The sequence below is a fragment of the Pseudorca crassidens genome, chromosome 19 (assembly GCF_039906515.1).
Source record: "Pseudorca crassidens isolate mPseCra1 chromosome 19, mPseCra1.hap1, whole genome shotgun sequence".
Lineage (NCBI taxonomy): Eukaryota > Metazoa > Chordata > Mammalia > Artiodactyla > Delphinidae > Pseudorca > Pseudorca crassidens.
In genome coordinates this window covers 5,598,149-5,614,424 of record NC_090314.1, presented here as the reverse complement: position 1 = coordinate 5,614,424, position 16,276 = coordinate 5,598,149, and the positions used below count along the sequence as shown (strand labels likewise).

General features: G+C 42.0%; 1 protein-coding gene across 4 annotated transcripts; it reads left to right on the top strand.

The window, feature by feature from the left end:
* Positions 1 to 3,762: 3,762 nt before the first annotated feature.
* Positions 3,763 to 16,030, top strand: ZNF286A (zinc finger protein 286A). 4 transcript variants are annotated; one of them, XM_067715331.1, is made up of 7 exons: positions 3,763 to 3,832; positions 4,124 to 4,331; positions 5,386 to 5,474; positions 9,175 to 9,289; positions 10,351 to 10,443; positions 13,753 to 15,007; positions 15,887 to 16,026. In XM_067715331.1, exons 2-6 carry the CDS (start codon positions 4,295 to 4,297, stop codon positions 14,982 to 14,984), a joined length of 1,566 nt encoding a protein of 521 aa, XP_067571432.1. In that variant the 5' UTR covers positions 3,763 to 3,832; positions 4,124 to 4,294; the 3' UTR covers positions 14,985 to 15,007; positions 15,887 to 16,026. The 4 variants fall into 4 exon arrangements, with proteins under 4 accessions (XP_067571432.1, XP_067571431.1, XP_067571434.1 ...); XM_067715330.1 differs by having other exon boundaries at positions 13,753 to 16,030; XM_067715333.1 differs by lacking the exon at positions 15,887 to 16,026 and having other exon boundaries at positions 13,694 to 13,818.
* The last annotated feature ends 246 nt before the right edge of the window (positions 16,031 to 16,276 follow it).

Below are 16,276 nucleotides of genomic sequence, written 5' to 3'. Positions count from 1 at the left end.
GTATCCCACTGTTATGTACATGTAGTTGGTGTCACCCTGTCTCACTATCTCTGCTCCTTGATTATTAAGACGATAACAAACTCTTTACTATTCTTTTTTTTTTTTTTTTTTTTTTTTTGCAGTACACAGGCCTCTCACAGTTGTGGCCTCTCCCGCTGCGGAGCACAGGCTCCGGACGCGCAGGCTCAGCAGCCATGGCTCACGGGCCCAGCCACCCCACGGCATGTGGGATCTTCCCGGACCAGGGCACGAACCCGTGTCCCCTGCATCTGCAGGAGGACTCTCAACCACTGCGCCACGAGGGAAGCCCTTTACTAAATTATTCTTTTCCTTACTTTCTTTGTATCTTGAAGCATCTCCCTCATTTTTTCTCTTCTTGCTGAAATACTTCCTCCAAGAATATTTCCAAAGTCTTACATGCGTAAGAGTATCTATATTTTACCTCATTTACATGATTCTTAAGTAAAATATCAAATTCTAGATTCAAAGTTTTATCTTTTACAATTTGAAGATATCATTACATTTTCTTGTTGCAGTCAGTGCTACTGACAAGTCAGATTTATTTAGTCAATTGTTACTCATTGAGGGGCCACAAAATGCCAGGCACTGCTTTTGACACTTTGGTTTTTGACCCAAGAACTAGACTCAGGCAACTGGAGGCTCCTCACGTCCTCCCTGTCCTTGGAATGTACATTCTGCCCACTGTTCCCACAGTAGGAGTTGTTTCAGGGATGCAGCCTTGAGAGAGCAGTGTGTTGTTGAGAACATGTGGACTGAATACGTGATTGAACCCACTTAAGGCCTCTGTGTAACCTTTTAAGACTCTGGTGGTTGGGTGCAGAGATCAACTCGTCTTGTGGCAGGCCCAAGACAAGGCTCATATCTGAGTTCCCTTATTAATCCTGCCACCTACCAACCTGGATTGTGGTCTGCATCTTTCTTTGGTCTCTCTTTGCCCCCCATATACAGGGGCCAGTTTCGAATTTCACCCAGGAAACTCCTGAAGTTGTGAACCAACATTTATGTTGTTAGATTTTATTATAACGTGTAATGTCTTTTCATATATTTCCTGTTTGTCTTTCAATGAGCACTTTCCATCCAAGTTCTTTAACCTTTATTTCTCCATAATTTGTGGTTGTTATTTCTTAAGACATGCCCTCCTCTCTATTCTTTCTTCCCTTCTAGGACTCTCATTATATGAATATCTAGTCAGTTTCTATATTGCTTAACATTCCTTTCACATTTTTCAAGTTTCTATCCCTTCCTGATATCTTATGGCAAAGTAGAGTTCCTTGATCCGAGAGTCCAGCTTTCAAATTCACTCTTCAGTTTTACACATTCTGCTAATCAATAAAAAATTGAATACTACGACAAGTTCTTAATATTTCTTATGTCCTCCTTTAATTCTTTTAGGATAGCTTTTTAAAAATACATACATTCTAAATGGCCCACTAATTCTGCCTTATCTGTTATAGATTGTTCAAATTATTGTTTTTCTTTTATAGCAATAGAATGCTTCAGATCTTATTTTTTCACTGTGAGTCCACATTCCCCAATCCCAGGATATAAGCTGGTAATGTAGGGACAAAGGGAACCAAAACCCTGGGGTATTTCCTATACCTCCTTCAACTCACTAGGAAGGGAACAAGCTGTGGCTGAATTATATGTATGTATGTGTATGTGGGGAGGGAAAAGGGGGCTTACGGAAATTTGAGTTATTTTCAAAGCAGAGAATCTATGATGTTAAAATTGGGGCAAGACCACTCCCCATTTACCTCCCTCTTCCTACCAAGTGATCTTATCCCACAAGGAACCTCATCGTCCCACCTCTTTTTTGCAATAATCACCTGGCTCACGGTGTGTGTGTTTGTGCATGTATGTGTGTGTGTGGGTGTTTGTGTGTATCAGGGTGGGAGAAAGGTGAATAAAAACCTTTGAGGTGGAGCTGCCTGTATCTTGTATTACTATCCACGCCTCTCCCAGACCAGCTCTAAGGTTACCCTGTGTGATGGTGAAAGAGTGGGCAAAGATTTACCTGGGGCAATTTGGGAGTGAACAGAAAGGAGCACCCAAAACAACAGAAAGCACCTCCCTGCAGTCCCCTTGGGGCATCTGGTGCTATTCATTGCTGCTACCATTCCCTCCCCATGTAGACACACACACACACACACACACACACACACACATACACACACACACCCTGTAGGACCAACTGTAGCCATCTGTCTCCCAGAAGGTCTCCAATCAGTTTTTCAATAGTTTCTCAATCCAACAACCTCCCTCCCTCCAGAGGCATCCAGGTTGGGTTTTGGACAAGGAGCTAGCCACTTACATTAGGATGCTGTGTTAGCTACCTTTTTCTGTATAACAATATTACTACAGACTTAGTGGCTCAAAACAGCACACACTTATTATCTCATGGTATCTGTGGCTGAAGGTCCGGGCACAGCTTAGCTGGGTCCTCTGCAGCCAGCTGTCAAGGTTTCAGCCAGGACTGGGTTCTCATATGAACTCTACTAGGGATGATCCACTTCCAAGCACCTGGGGGTTGTTGGCAGGGGTTAGGTCCCTGCTGGCTGACAATTCCCTGTCATGTGGATTTCCCCAACATTACACTTGCTTCACCAATGCCAGCAAAGAGGATTACCCTAGCAAAACAAGCATTAGAATCATGTCACCTTTGTTATGTTTTATGGGTTAAAAGTGAATCACAAGTCCTATCCACACTCAGTGGGGGGTGGATTACACACAGGTGTGAATACCAGGAGGCTCAGATGATGAGAACCACATTGGAAAATGAGAACTGGATAAGGGGGTGCCTTCTTGTAGGAACTAAAAATCATCTTTCCCAAACTTTCTGAAAGCCATTTAAGGGTTAAGTAACATCTTATTCTTGCTTTAGAACGATCACAAGCCAGAACGTGTGGCAAACAGATTGGTGGGAAAGCAAACCCGACTTGTAGAAATCAGCTAAGAGACTGGTACTGTAATCCTAGTGAAATGTCGGTGGCTAGAACTAGGGTAACACTGGTGGTAAAAGAGAAAGATGGACAAACTGGAGAATACAATAAATAGGACTCCGTGATGAACAGAGAGCGAGAGTTGAGGATATTCTGCTTCTGGCTTTTGCAAATGGGTTTGTGAGCAGTAATATTATTCACTAAGAAGAAGAGGGTCATTTAGACATTTTGAGTTTGGGTGTGTGCAGTAACAGAATTAGAGACGAAACGTGCTCCCTTGAGAGAACACCTCCTATGATAAATCTAATTTTTATGCTTGCAAATAACCTGTTGCTCAAATTTGTTGAAACTGGTTAAATATTTTCAACTCCCCTATCTCACACGTGTGAATTTTCAGTATAACAAGTAGCCTACGGACGCATGCACATCGGTTTGCAAAGTACACCTTTCACATTGACGGCAACGGATGAGCCTTGGGAAGACAAGAATATGGGGAAAGCCATATACTCTAAGATACCTTGCACTGGAGTGACGTGCGTGCGTAGCTTCAGCAGCACCAAGTACAGACACACCGTCGGACCGGCAACAACGCAGCTCTGTGGTTCACGCTCTCGCGTGTCCGCGGGATCCCGCACGAGCTAAGCGACCGCTACTCTCGCGAGAGGTAGGGAGATCGCAGCTGCTTGGATTCCCCAAACCGCGCTACGAGAGCTCCCACCTGCTGAGGAGCGGAGTCCGGCCACTCCCGCGGGCTTCTGGGAATCGTAGTTCCGGGGCCGGACGAGGCCCGCCAGCCTTGCCCTGTGCTTTTGCGCATGCGCGGCCCCGCTGGCCAGAGAAGTTCGTAGCCTTTGTGAGGCCCGGTGCGGGAGGTGAGTTGTTGCTCAGGTGCGGCTCTCCTTGCTCGGCCTCGGCGGTGCCCCCGGGACATTAGTCTGCGCCGAGCCGGGTGGAGTGCGCGCTGGAGAAAGGGGCGTCGAGGGCAGGCACGAGTCCCATCCCCGAAGCCCCGGGGCGCGGGGTGGGCGGGGGCTTGGTCTGCGCGGCGGCTCCTTGGCTGCGGCCCCGGCGCCTCTCCTCCGGCCGCTCGGCCCCCGCGCAGCTCCGAGCGGCAGCGCCAGGCGCGAGCGCCCAGCTTCAGGGATGCTGTCCCGGCTTTCCAGGTGCCAGCCTCGAGGGCCAAGCCGGTTCGGGACGGAGCGAAGCCTTTCGGAGGAGCCCCCCGAGGGGAGGCGGGAAGGAGGACCACGAGGCCTCGGGGCTTCCCGCTCCTCCGCGCGGAGAGGGCTGCGCTGGGGGGAGAGCTGAACCTTCGCGGCCGGGAGGTGGTGACCATGGAGACAGATATGGCCGAAATGCCTGGGAAGAGCGGTGAGGGCGGCCGGTGTTGAACTTGTGCTGGGGGCCGGGCCGAATTCTTCCTCCTGAACGGGGGTCACTGCTGTCCGGCTCCTTTGTCTGGGGATGGAAGAGCTCTTTGGGTGAGAGTGGAGGGCTTGCTGTGGGATCCCAGCTGGGTGCACAGCGGACCCTCCAAAGACACCCCTAAAATGTGAGCGAAATGTCAGCTTCTGAGGCTTGAGCATAGCCTTGTACTTTGTCTCACACCTTCTTCCTCCCGGGGGATTATACCATCCTAGCCTCATCAGTGGGTCTGACAGTTTAGCTTTTTTTGGTTGGCAAAAGTATTTTCCACTCCTGTTCCTCCACTTTGGACGAAAACCCTTTGGTTTCAGTAGAGCAGATACTTTTGCTTAATAGAAGAGGCACCAGGCAGAGGAGTCAGTGACTGGCTTCCAGTTCTCCTAGAAGTTTGGTCTGTGGCCTCTTATATCAGAATCCACACCCCGCCCCTACCTGTGCTTGTTGGATTTCTAGATTGTACCCCAGTCTCAACTAGTGGTAATTATTTAGAGATGGGATCCAGCAAGCTACATTTGGACTAAGCTTGCAGGGTGATTTTTCAGAACCGTTGAGCCTCTTTTTCCCATATTAATTTAATGTAGATTAAGCTCAGAGAAAAACTTATTTTAATTTCCAGATCAGAGAGTGCCGTCTTCCAGGACGTCGTTGTTTCAGGCTCCCTTCAGTTGCAGTGTTTGTAGGGACGACCAGGAAGGAGTACGGTGGTGGGAATTTTTTTTTAAAAATATTTATTTATTTATTTGGTTGTGCCGGGTCTTAGTTGCGGCAGGTAGCCTCCTTAGTTGTGGCTCCAGGGCTCCTTAGTTGTGGCATGCAAACTCTTAGTTGCGGCATGCATGTGGTGTCTAGTTCCCTGACCAGGGATGAAACCGGGGCCCCCTGCATTGGGAGCACGGAGTCTTATCCACTGGGCTACCAGGGAAGTCCCGAGATTTTAAGCTCATAAATCTGAGTCACAAGATAGATCTAGGCCCTATCATGACTGCTTTCTTGCCCTTAGCTCTATCTTCCCAGGATTCTCCCTTTTCCCAAGAAAAGAGCACAGAAGAGGGAGAAGTGGCAGCTTTGCGCCTCACAGCCAGATCACAGGTGAGTGAGTCTCTGCTGGTTATTGAAATTCCACCTTATTTCTCAGAGTGCAGATGCACTCCCTTCTTTTTGATGTGGAGCTTCTGTGTCCACTAGAGCTGAATTCTAAGAGACGACTCGAGTGACTAAAGGGCTCAGTGGAAAATGTTTTCTGCTTCTTCGTGGTATCTTGTCCGTCTAGTATTTATTATCACTCAGAAGGCGTGGAAGAAGCATTGCCCTTCTTTAGCCCATTAGCTAATTTCTATGCTTGTTATTTGGGAAACGATTTTAAAAGACAATGTGGTGCATACCTCTTAACATGTATGTTTCACTAGGGGAAACAACATACACATGACTGTTAAGTAGGAATTTAAGAAAACACCTGAAGTGCTGGAGTGAATTATGAACATAGTGAGTACTCAAATAGTTCAAAGGAATGCTGGAAAAGGAAGCCTATAGGGGCTTCCCTGGTGGCACAGTGGTTGAGAGTGCGCCTGCCGATGCAGGGGACACGGGTTCGTGCCCCGGTCCTGGAAGATCCCACATGCCGCAGAGCGGCTGGGCCTGTGAGCCATGGCCCCTGAGCCTGCGCGTCCGGAGCCTCTGCTCTGCAACGGGAGAGGCCACACCAGTGAGAGACCCGTGTACCACAAAAAAAAAAAAAAAAAAAAAAACTTAAAAAAAAAAAAAAGGAAGCCTATAGAAGATTTACTTTAAAGAGTTAGAATCCAGCCCAACAAGATGATGAATGCGGATGTATTTTAGAGGTGAACTGTTACCAAGTTACAACTCAGTTTCCAAACTCTCACTTCCCCAAGGGCAAATGTTAAGAATTGCTGAATTTAAGCGGTAGTTGTATATGGGTGATTAGTGTGTTAGTCTCTCAACTTTTTGTATGTCTGAACATTTTTCTTAAACGAAGTTGAGCGGGAGTGTGTCATACCACATGGTGTGTGTCATACCACAATGTGTGTGTCATACCACAATGCAAAGATTCCTCCACTAGCCTCTCTTTTTGCTACTTTAATCCAAAGTGTGAAAGTGGACATTGCACATTGCTGCCGTTTGTCAACGTGATTTCCCAGGATCCTTGTATACTTGCTTGCCTCCATTGGTTTCTTAAATACCTTACGTGAATATTGAAGACTTTATTAGTCAAGAAACTTTAAGTTGCACCTGATGAAAACTCGATTCAAACTGGCTTAAGCAAAAAGAGGTATTTATTGACTATTATAAGTGAAAAATCCAGGTCTGGCTAAAATTGAGTTCAGGCAGTGACATTAGAATCTATTTTCTCCATTTCAGTGACCTTTTCTTTTCTTTCTGTGTGTTTTGCACTCAAGCAGGCTTTTCTTCTCGTGCAGGGTAGCCCCTAACAAATTTAGGCCTACATCTTCCCACGTTGAAGATCAGAGAAAAGGGGCATCTTCCCTTCTGGTCGTTCCAGAAGAAGGACTGAGGTTAACTCTGTAATGGGTATTAGGCCCATTGTTGGACCATTATTGGCAAATCTGAGTGTGATCAGACTAGAAAATATACCTGTACATACACATACAAACACAAATCCCACCCATGGGTCAGAGATGGAGTTGTACTACCTGAACTGCATGGACTAAAAGTGGTCAGGCATAGCAGCCAGAGGAAAGTCAGAGTACAGATACCAGAAAAAGGGTGAATGCTTTATACATTTCAGCACATTAATATTAGATTCAAGACTGCTTGTATAGCTTCAGAATTGATTAAACCTTTTATGGAAATTTTTTAAACTGTCCTTTTTGCATTGCATTGGATTTTGTTTGATGCTAATACTGCAACTGTCTTTCTTATTAGAATTTGCCTGGGCTGTTTATCTTTTACTTATTAGACTTTTTTAATAATTAGAGTTTTAATTTTTGCTCATGATAACCAGGTGAACGGTACAGACGTATATAAATATTAAAGTATATTACCCGTCCTTATTTTCCCAAGTTCAGTCCACCACCTCTCCCTACTGAGGATAACAGTTTGGTGTATATTTTTCCATATGTTTTTGTTGAGCTTGAAGTACTGTATTCAAATATGTAGTATACTATATTTCCTTCCATCCCCCCGCTCCATCCCCAACTTTGGGGTTTTGTCTGGATCTTTTTTCTGTAAAGAGGATGTGGCTATTTTAAGAAACCTTTTTATAAGAGAAATTAATTTATTCATATTATTATGATTACTTGTATGTTTCACATTTTTCTTGCTATGTGATTTTTATAATTCTGTTTACTATGCTTTGTTCTTTTGTATTTTTTTGTGCCTTTTGTGCTGTAGTTCGCATTTTTGTTCTGATTTTTTTTTTTTTCTTTTATGGTTTGGAAGTTAATTTCCACTGTCAGTTTAGCTATAGATATGCAGATTGTAGGATCAAAGTTATTTTTTCTCACAGTATCTTGTCTATTTAGTAGCAGCTTAATGATTTTTACATTTTATTTTCCAAGGATGATTCTTATATTTTTTAAGTCTCAGATTATTTCCATTTTGAGGAACTTTATTTTGAAATAATTTGAGACTTATAGAGATTTAGCAAGTGGTAGAAAGATTTCTCATATGCTCTCCTTTCAGATTCTCCAAAATTTAGCATTTCACCTCACTTTTATTATTCTTTTTCCAAAATCAGGAAGTTAACATTGGTATAGTACTATAACCCACTGCTCTTATTCAGATTTCCCAGCTGTCTTATTTTTCTTGTTTTTCTTCCCCTTAATTTCTACTTTTATCCTGTAATTCCTTCTGTTTTCCCTAATTTGTTGTTGGGTTCTGTCTCTAATTTGATTTGTATGCTTTGTTCATTTAATTACATTGATTTTCTTTTAATGAAATTGAAGTGTTTCCTCTGAGTACAATTTTAGCCTTATGGCATTGATTTTTGCGTTTTATTTCATTATTATTTTGAAATTTTGATACTTTTTTTAGTTATCAGTTATTGCACTTTCTTTTCTGTTTTGGAATTTATTAACATTTACTTTGTTACTTTTGCAAGTGCTTCATGAACATTTAAATAGAAGGTGTTTTCTATCCAGTTATAGCATTTGGTATATATTTATTTATTTCAATGGGAATATTATTCCCATTCTCTATGTCTTTACTTAAAGAGACATGTTCAGTACTGGTATGTGTGTATCTCCATACAGTTTTTGTATTTTATGTCTTGTATAAATAATCCTATGGTGTTTACCCATAAACATTTGTATGTGATATCTGTACCCTTAATGAATTTGTTGCTGTCATTTTCCAATTTAATGCATCTTGCCTTGAATTGATTCCGTGCTTCACTGGATTTGGTGCCAGTCTGTTCATTCCATGGTGAGGTCTCACAAGGAGAATTATACAGACACATGCCTTTTTTTCTCTGCCTATATTTTGTTTACTTTGCCAGACTACATTGTTGATTCATTGTTGATTCATGTTTTAACTCTTTCTTCCCCAGAAAAATTAGTCTGTCAGTGGAGAAACCGTGGTCTTGTTTCCTTTGGTTCTCATGTTGAATCTTGGACAGTGTGCCTGGCACATAATTGATGCCCAGTGACTTTCCATGGAATGTCCAGGACACATGAGAATGCTTGTCATTTTTCACAGTGATTTCCCCCGTTGAATACATCTACGCATCTACTCCAGGGCCAACAGAAACTGGGGCATGAAAGGGAGGCTGTGGAGTGACAGATGGTGAACAAAAGTATGTTTTGTGTCTTAGGCATCAGTGACATTCAAGGATGTGGCCATGGACTTTACCCCAGAGGAGTGGGGGAGGCTGGATCCTGCTCAGAGGGACGTGATGCTGGAGAACTACAGGAACCTCGTCTCACTCTGTAAGGATGGGCTCCTGCCATGACTCCGGCTCCTGCTTATGGGGACATCATTACCTTATTGACAATGAAGTAGCATAACAAAGCCAGTAATCGTAAAGTAGTGATCCCTTTGGGCCTAGAGAAAATCTGTTTCTGCTCTGGGTTCTTGGTGAAATGTTTAGGCTTGTTTTGTATCTGGAGTCTTTGGATTCAAGTGACAGAAACCGAATTCACACTAGCGTAAAAGGGAATCAAATATATTGTCAGGAATTTTTTTTATTTACTTATTTTTTAATTATGTGGTATAGCTTGTCCTGATCTCCCTGTGTGGCACAGATGGCCATTGGCCGCTCTAGGGTTACATTATTCTTCCAGTTAGAGAGCTAAGGGAAAAAAGGCTTCTATCCTGGGAGTTTCAGCAGATAGGGTCACATGTCCATCAGTGAAGCAGTAACTCGAGCCAGGGAGATAGAGTATGCTCTGACCAGTTTGGATACTGTGCCCGCCTCTGGGCGGGGGGAGGTGTTTGCATGTGTACACATGTAGACACATGCATGTACACTCATGCACGTATGTGTTCGTATCAGTGGTGGAAGGAACTATGTTAGCTCCTCCCAAACCTCGTATAATAAATTCCCTAAGAAAGCAGGTTCTAGTAACTGAAGAAGGAAGAAAGGAAAAACATCAGAAGACAGCTAGTCACAGAGTCACAGGCTTGTGGTGCTGCCACTGGGGTCCCACTTCACCCAACTCCTTCCCTGAGCTGAGGACTGGTCTGCAGTATCTCCCCAGAACTCCCACAGTAAACAAGACAAATTCTCTTCTATTTTTTTACAGGCTAAATATTTGTCTTTTCAAATGCGTGTAACTCTTTATGAGGCCCAGGCTCTTGCTGCACCTGTTTTAAGGTTCATTTTGAGGCCCGCCGCTCCCTTATTCCAAAACTTCCTATGATGTCCTGTCTTTTTTGTGGATCCAGGGGTAGGTACCGTCCTCTGGAATAGAGCTTTGTGCCCATCACAAAGAGTTAAGTCCCTTTTTTTTTTTTCTTTCTTTCTTTTTTTTTCTTTTTTAATGAGCAGGGCTTCCAGTTTCCAAACCTGAGAACCACAATTTGGAGAATGGAAAAGAACCATTGATGCTTGAGAGAAGAGCCCCCAAAAGCAGCTGTTCAGGTGAGTCAGATAGACGGGAATCTTCGGAAAGAATAACCCCACAAGACAGTAAAGAAGTGGCGCTCTTCAGTGCTTAAGAAAGAATATAGAAGTGCCAACATGCTTTTATTTTTTAAATATCTTATTTTAAATTATATTGCATTTTGAATACATACAAAGTCAAGGAAATAAAACAACACTGAGATCAAACGCATGCTCACATTTGCTTCATTTGCCTTTTTTCCTTCTTTTTGTAATGTAAAATAGATTAAAATGTCATAACTGTACAGTTTTATGAATTTTCCCAAATTGAGCACATTCATGTAGCTAGCATCCACATCAAGAAACAACCTTACTAATAAAAAAATAAAGAAAAGAAACACAAACAAAATATAATTAATATACTTTCCAGATAATTGGCTATTCTGATACTACACCAAAGTTGGGCAAGTTGTAGTTTCTTAAAGGTTAGGTGCAAGGTGCATCTGAAACCATGTCCATGAATTTTTCCTACTCTTAAAATCTATTGATCTTTTGGGAAATATTGGTTCACTGAGTTATGCATATCTTCCAAATATTGACACAATACATCATGCGATATTTTAAAAAACACAATTTTCAATGTCACCACTGACCTTACCAGAAAAGCCTTTAAGTATTAGGAAGCTATCAAGCTCTCAGTGGTAGATAAAAGTTTTCCAAAATTCTAATTTCTGCCCAAAAGCTCACGTTTTATCAAATACTGTCAGTTGTTTTCCTTGAAGTGACAGGCTCGTTTTTTTTTTTTCAGTTTTGAGGAAATATCTGCCAAATAACCAACATGGATAACATAGTTTGTCAGTGATTCTTTCAAGTAAAAGTGATGGTCCATGAAAAAAAAAAAATGGCCAGTTAGGCTCTCAAACAGTCTCATGAGTGGTTTTCCTCAAGGCAAGCATCATACTTTGATATGAGCAGACTTGCATTATGAATATTTCCTATTTCATCATCCAGAATATTAAGAAGGCATGTAGTCAAGGTTTAATAAATAAAATTAATTTATTAAGTTAATAACGATTCCTGTTGTTTCCTCAGAAATTTTTACGTGAAACTGGCTTTTTTTTTTTTAACTGAGAGTACATGGTGGGGAAAAATACAACAACTACTAGTACATTTGGTGTCTTGTCCTGATTTGTGCATAAGTTGTGGGCAGTTTTACCACCACCACTTTTGCAACATCAATGCAAATGTCAAGACAATGAAAAAGGCAAATAAGATCTAAGCATTATTCTGAAAATAGTTTTGAACCTACAGACTCCCAGGAGTCCTCAGACCGCACTTTGAGGTCACAGCCTCTACGTACCTACACTATCCTTGTATCAATTTATGTTTTACTGATTTAACAAACACTTATGTAGCACCGATGCTGTGTCAGAGTTTTAAGTGTTTTATAAATATTTTCATTAAGTGTTCCTTAAGGTAGGTGTTGTTTTTATTCCTCATGAGGTAGGTACCGTTATTGCCCCATCTTACAGATAAGGAAACTGAAGTAGAAACGTAAAAAAACATGCCCCAGGTCACACAGCTAGTAAGTGGCAGAGCTGGAATTAAATTCATGCATTCTGATTTCAGAGTCCATTGCTCTCAACCACTGTACTCTTCCTAAGTGTCCCCTCTCACCTTGGGGCTTCTGTACATGTCATTCCCAGTGTCCCTCTGGAACACTCACCCCCGTTCTTCTCTACCTGTTACCTGGAACACCCCCGTGCTTCTGTACCTGTTACCTGGAACACTCACCCCCGTGCTGCTGTACCTGTTACCTGGAACACTCACCTGAGCCCCAAACCCAATTCAATTTCAGCTCAGTCATTTACCTTCTCAGGGAGGCCTCTCCTCATCCCCCTGGGTTCCCCTTATCATCCTTCACAGCATCATTTGCCTTTTATTTCTTAGTACTTACCACAGGTGCATTTTTATATGTATTTGTAGATGTTAGACTAAATTTTCTCTCCCTTCATGTACATAGGGACTGTGTGTTTTTCCCCAGAGCCTAGCGTATGATAGACATCCAATAGGTAATCGTTGACTAAATGGATAGAAGAATACATAGATGAAGGAACAGAATTCACTTGGCTGTGTGGAATGAGGGGCAGATCTAACTTAATTGTCTTTTGAATGTTTAATCACTCACAGGACCATTTGTTGTAAAAACAAATTATCTTTAGTTCACTGACTGAAATACTACCTTTGTATTGTCCTTAATTCCTATATTTACTTGACTTCTGAAATTGCCCTTTTGTTTCATTGGTCTATTTACTTATTCTTTTGAACGAAACTCTTTATTTTAGCTTTATAGTTTCATATTGAATATAAAAATTCTAATAGATTTATAGTAGATATATTCAGAGAGGTTGGCTTCCATCCTTGCCCTCTCTATTCTGGTGTTCTCTCTGTAGGCAATCATTTTTATTAGTATTTCATTTATCTGTTCTTAGTTTTGGAAAATATAACCAAATATGTCTATATATTTGTATCTCCCCTTTTTTCTCCTACACAGAAAGTAGCAGACCATACACACTCCTTCACAGCTTGCTGGGTTTTTTAAGTTTAATGTATCCTGAAGATCACTTCATAGCAATATGTAGAGATCATTCTCATATTATTTTAAGTTGCACATACTTCATTGTATGTGTACACTGTAGTTTAATCAGTTCTTTATAGTATTAAAATATTACTGTATTTTAATATTTGAGATGTTACCAGTCTTTTGCTACCTCAATTAGTGTTGTAATGATTAGCCTTGTTCAGATATAATTTAATGTATCTGCCATTATATCTTTGGGAGATCACTGATTTTTCAACAGGGACATATTATAAAAGAATTCTTAGGGAAGATTTTAAACTGGAAATGGAATGCATATTAGGATGTGAGTAGGGTTGGGTAACTGAAAATTTAGAAGTCATCACTGTGCCCTGCACTAAGGTGGTAACTGCCTGGAAGTTTATGACAGCACTTGATATTCTATAGAGGTTGTTCCTCCCCTTTCCTGATCTGGGATGCTCATTTCCTGCTCATCTGGTGAAATGGTGCTTCATCTGCATCCCTCCTCCTGTCTTTCTGGTCATCTTTCCCCCATTCTGATTCCTGGGTAGGGTCTGCTGATTTTCTCTGCATCTACTGTGCATTTGTTTCCCTCCATTTGCTTCTCTTTGCAAGTCATCTTCTAAGAGTCAGATCCACTTATTCGTTGAAGCCATGCTCTTCACCTTCATTAACTCTTACCCGTTACAGACCTGCCTTTTTGTTGAACTCAGAAAACAAAGGAAATTTGCATTTCCAATTTGTTTCAGACTCAGAGACTAGACCCGGGAGCAAAGATTCAACTTCAGTGCAAGATTTTTCCAAAGAAGAGTCATGCCAGGTTGCAGTCATAGACAGGCTGACAAGGAATGGTGTCTATGACTCCAACTTGGAAACAACTCTCGCATGTGAAAACCGGTTAGAGAATCAGCAAGGAAATCAGGAGAGATGCTTAAGAGAAATGTTCACCCACATGAATTCACTCCCGGAAGAGAGAGCTCGTGAGCATGGTGTTTACTGGAAAAACTTGAACCAGAAGTCAGTACTTCTCACTCAAGACAGAGTTCCCAAAGGATCCTGTGCCTTCCATACCCTTGAAAAAAGATTGAAACAGAAATCAACCTTAATGAAAAAGCAGAGGACCTACAAAGAGAAGAAACCTCATAAATGTAATGACTGTGGTGAGCTCTTCACTTACCATTCAGTGCTCATTCGACACCAGAGAGTCCATACCGGGGAAAAACCCTACAGCTGCACTGAGTGTGGGAAGTCTTTCAGCCACAGGGCCAATTTAACTAAACATCAGAGAACTCACACTAGAATTCTCTTCGAGTGCAGCGAATGCAAGAAAGCCTTCACAGAAAGCGCATCCCTTGCAATACATCAGAGGATTCACATTGGAGAGAGACCGTATGAGTGCAGTGAGTGTGGGAAAGGCTTTAATCGAAGCACACACCTCGTGCAGCACCAGCTGATCCACACAGGGGTGAAGCCTTATGAATGCAACGAGTGTGATAAAGCCTTCATTCATTCTTCAGCACTCATTAAACATCAAAGAACTCACACTGGAGAGAAACCCTATAAATGTCAGGAATGTGGGAAAGCCTTTAGCCACTGCTCATCCCTTACCAAACATCAGAGGGTTCATACTGGAGAAAAACCCTATGAATGTAGTGAATGTGGAAAAACCTTCAGTCAGAGCACACATCTTGTTCAGCATCAGAGAATTCACACCGGAGAGAAACCCTACGAGTGTAACGAATGTGGGAAAACCTTCAGCCGGAGCTCAAATTTCGCTAAACATCAAAGAATTCATATTGGGAAGAAACCATACAAATGTAACGAATGCGGAAAAGCCTTCATTCATTCATCAGCACTTATTCAACACCAGAGAACTCATACTGGGGAGAAACCATATAGGTGTAACGAATGTGGAAAAAGCTTTAAGTGCAGTTCATCCCTCATCAGACATCAAAGGATTCACACGGAAGAGCAGCCCTGAAAAATGACTGAATGTGAAGAAATGTGAGTTGGTTTTATCGCTGTGTTAAATACCTGAGCATTTTGTGTGGAAGACACATAAACTGCTGTCTGAGGACCAGTTCTGTGTGTATCTAACTCTACTTACATAATACATAGCTTTGAGGCATAAACAGAATGTTCCTTATATCCATTGATTTGATCATTCTGAATGCTTCCATCCAGGAATCTCATAGATTGATCCCTAACCCACCCCCCTTGCCCCCAATACCCTTTTGTGGAAATTCAGAAAATCCTTGGGAGTGGGTAGCAATGCAATCAATGTGAAATCCAGTTCCCCTCTCTTTGTCACATCAAAGCCTGTTACAGCATCTCACTTTGTAAGGACATTCTTGTCTGGTAGGTGAGGCAGAGGGCTTATATTCTCATCATTGGGAAGACACAGAGCTGTTCCTCTTTGAATCCAAAGTGGAGACCCAGATATACAGAGAATGTCATTTCTTTTACATTAACTATAAAAACTTAAAGGTTAAGAGCTGAAATGTGCTTTGGATTCTCTCCCAATCCCAAAGGCTACTATCTCATTTGATGAATATAAGAGGTCTAAATTATGCTCACATGGGTTACGCTGAGATTTAGATGATTATTATCCCCCCGCTGGGTACATCTTCACTTTACACTTCCTTGGAAGTTACCCTGAGGTAGAGAAAGAGTCAGAACCTTAACTGTAGTTTTTGATCAAGTCCCTCTTTTCTTATCCTTGGCACTGAATGAATCCTTGGTTTTCTGTAATCACAGTATTAGGGAAATTTCATTACTTTACCTTATTCTGCTCTCTGTAAAGTATGTTTTGTCACTTGGAGAGAAAGCCCCTGGGATGTGCAGAGTGAAAAGTTGATGGGTTCCATGTGTGGTTACATATAGGGTCTCGGACAAGAAGAAGAACTGAAGCAGCTTTGAGGCACAAACACCATGTCACATACGGAAGAGAGTCACAGGACAATGACTTCAGGACAAGCGGCTTCTCCCCCTACCCTGCACCCTGGGAAGAAGTTGTCGTTTCTCAGGCCTCACGTTTACCCACATTTTTTTGTTGTCCTCCTGTATGTTGGTTGGCCTTTGCTGTATCCCAGGGCCCCGAGGAAGGTAGAAAAGGCTTGAAGCCACAGTGATCGATTGACATAAGTTACATGGGTGACCAAAGAACCGTGTGATGGGATTGGAAACAAAAGCAAAAGTTCAAATAAATATTTAGCAAAACACTATTCAAATGTCAGTTTTTATTGTTGCTTTGTTATACGGTGTGAAAAGAAG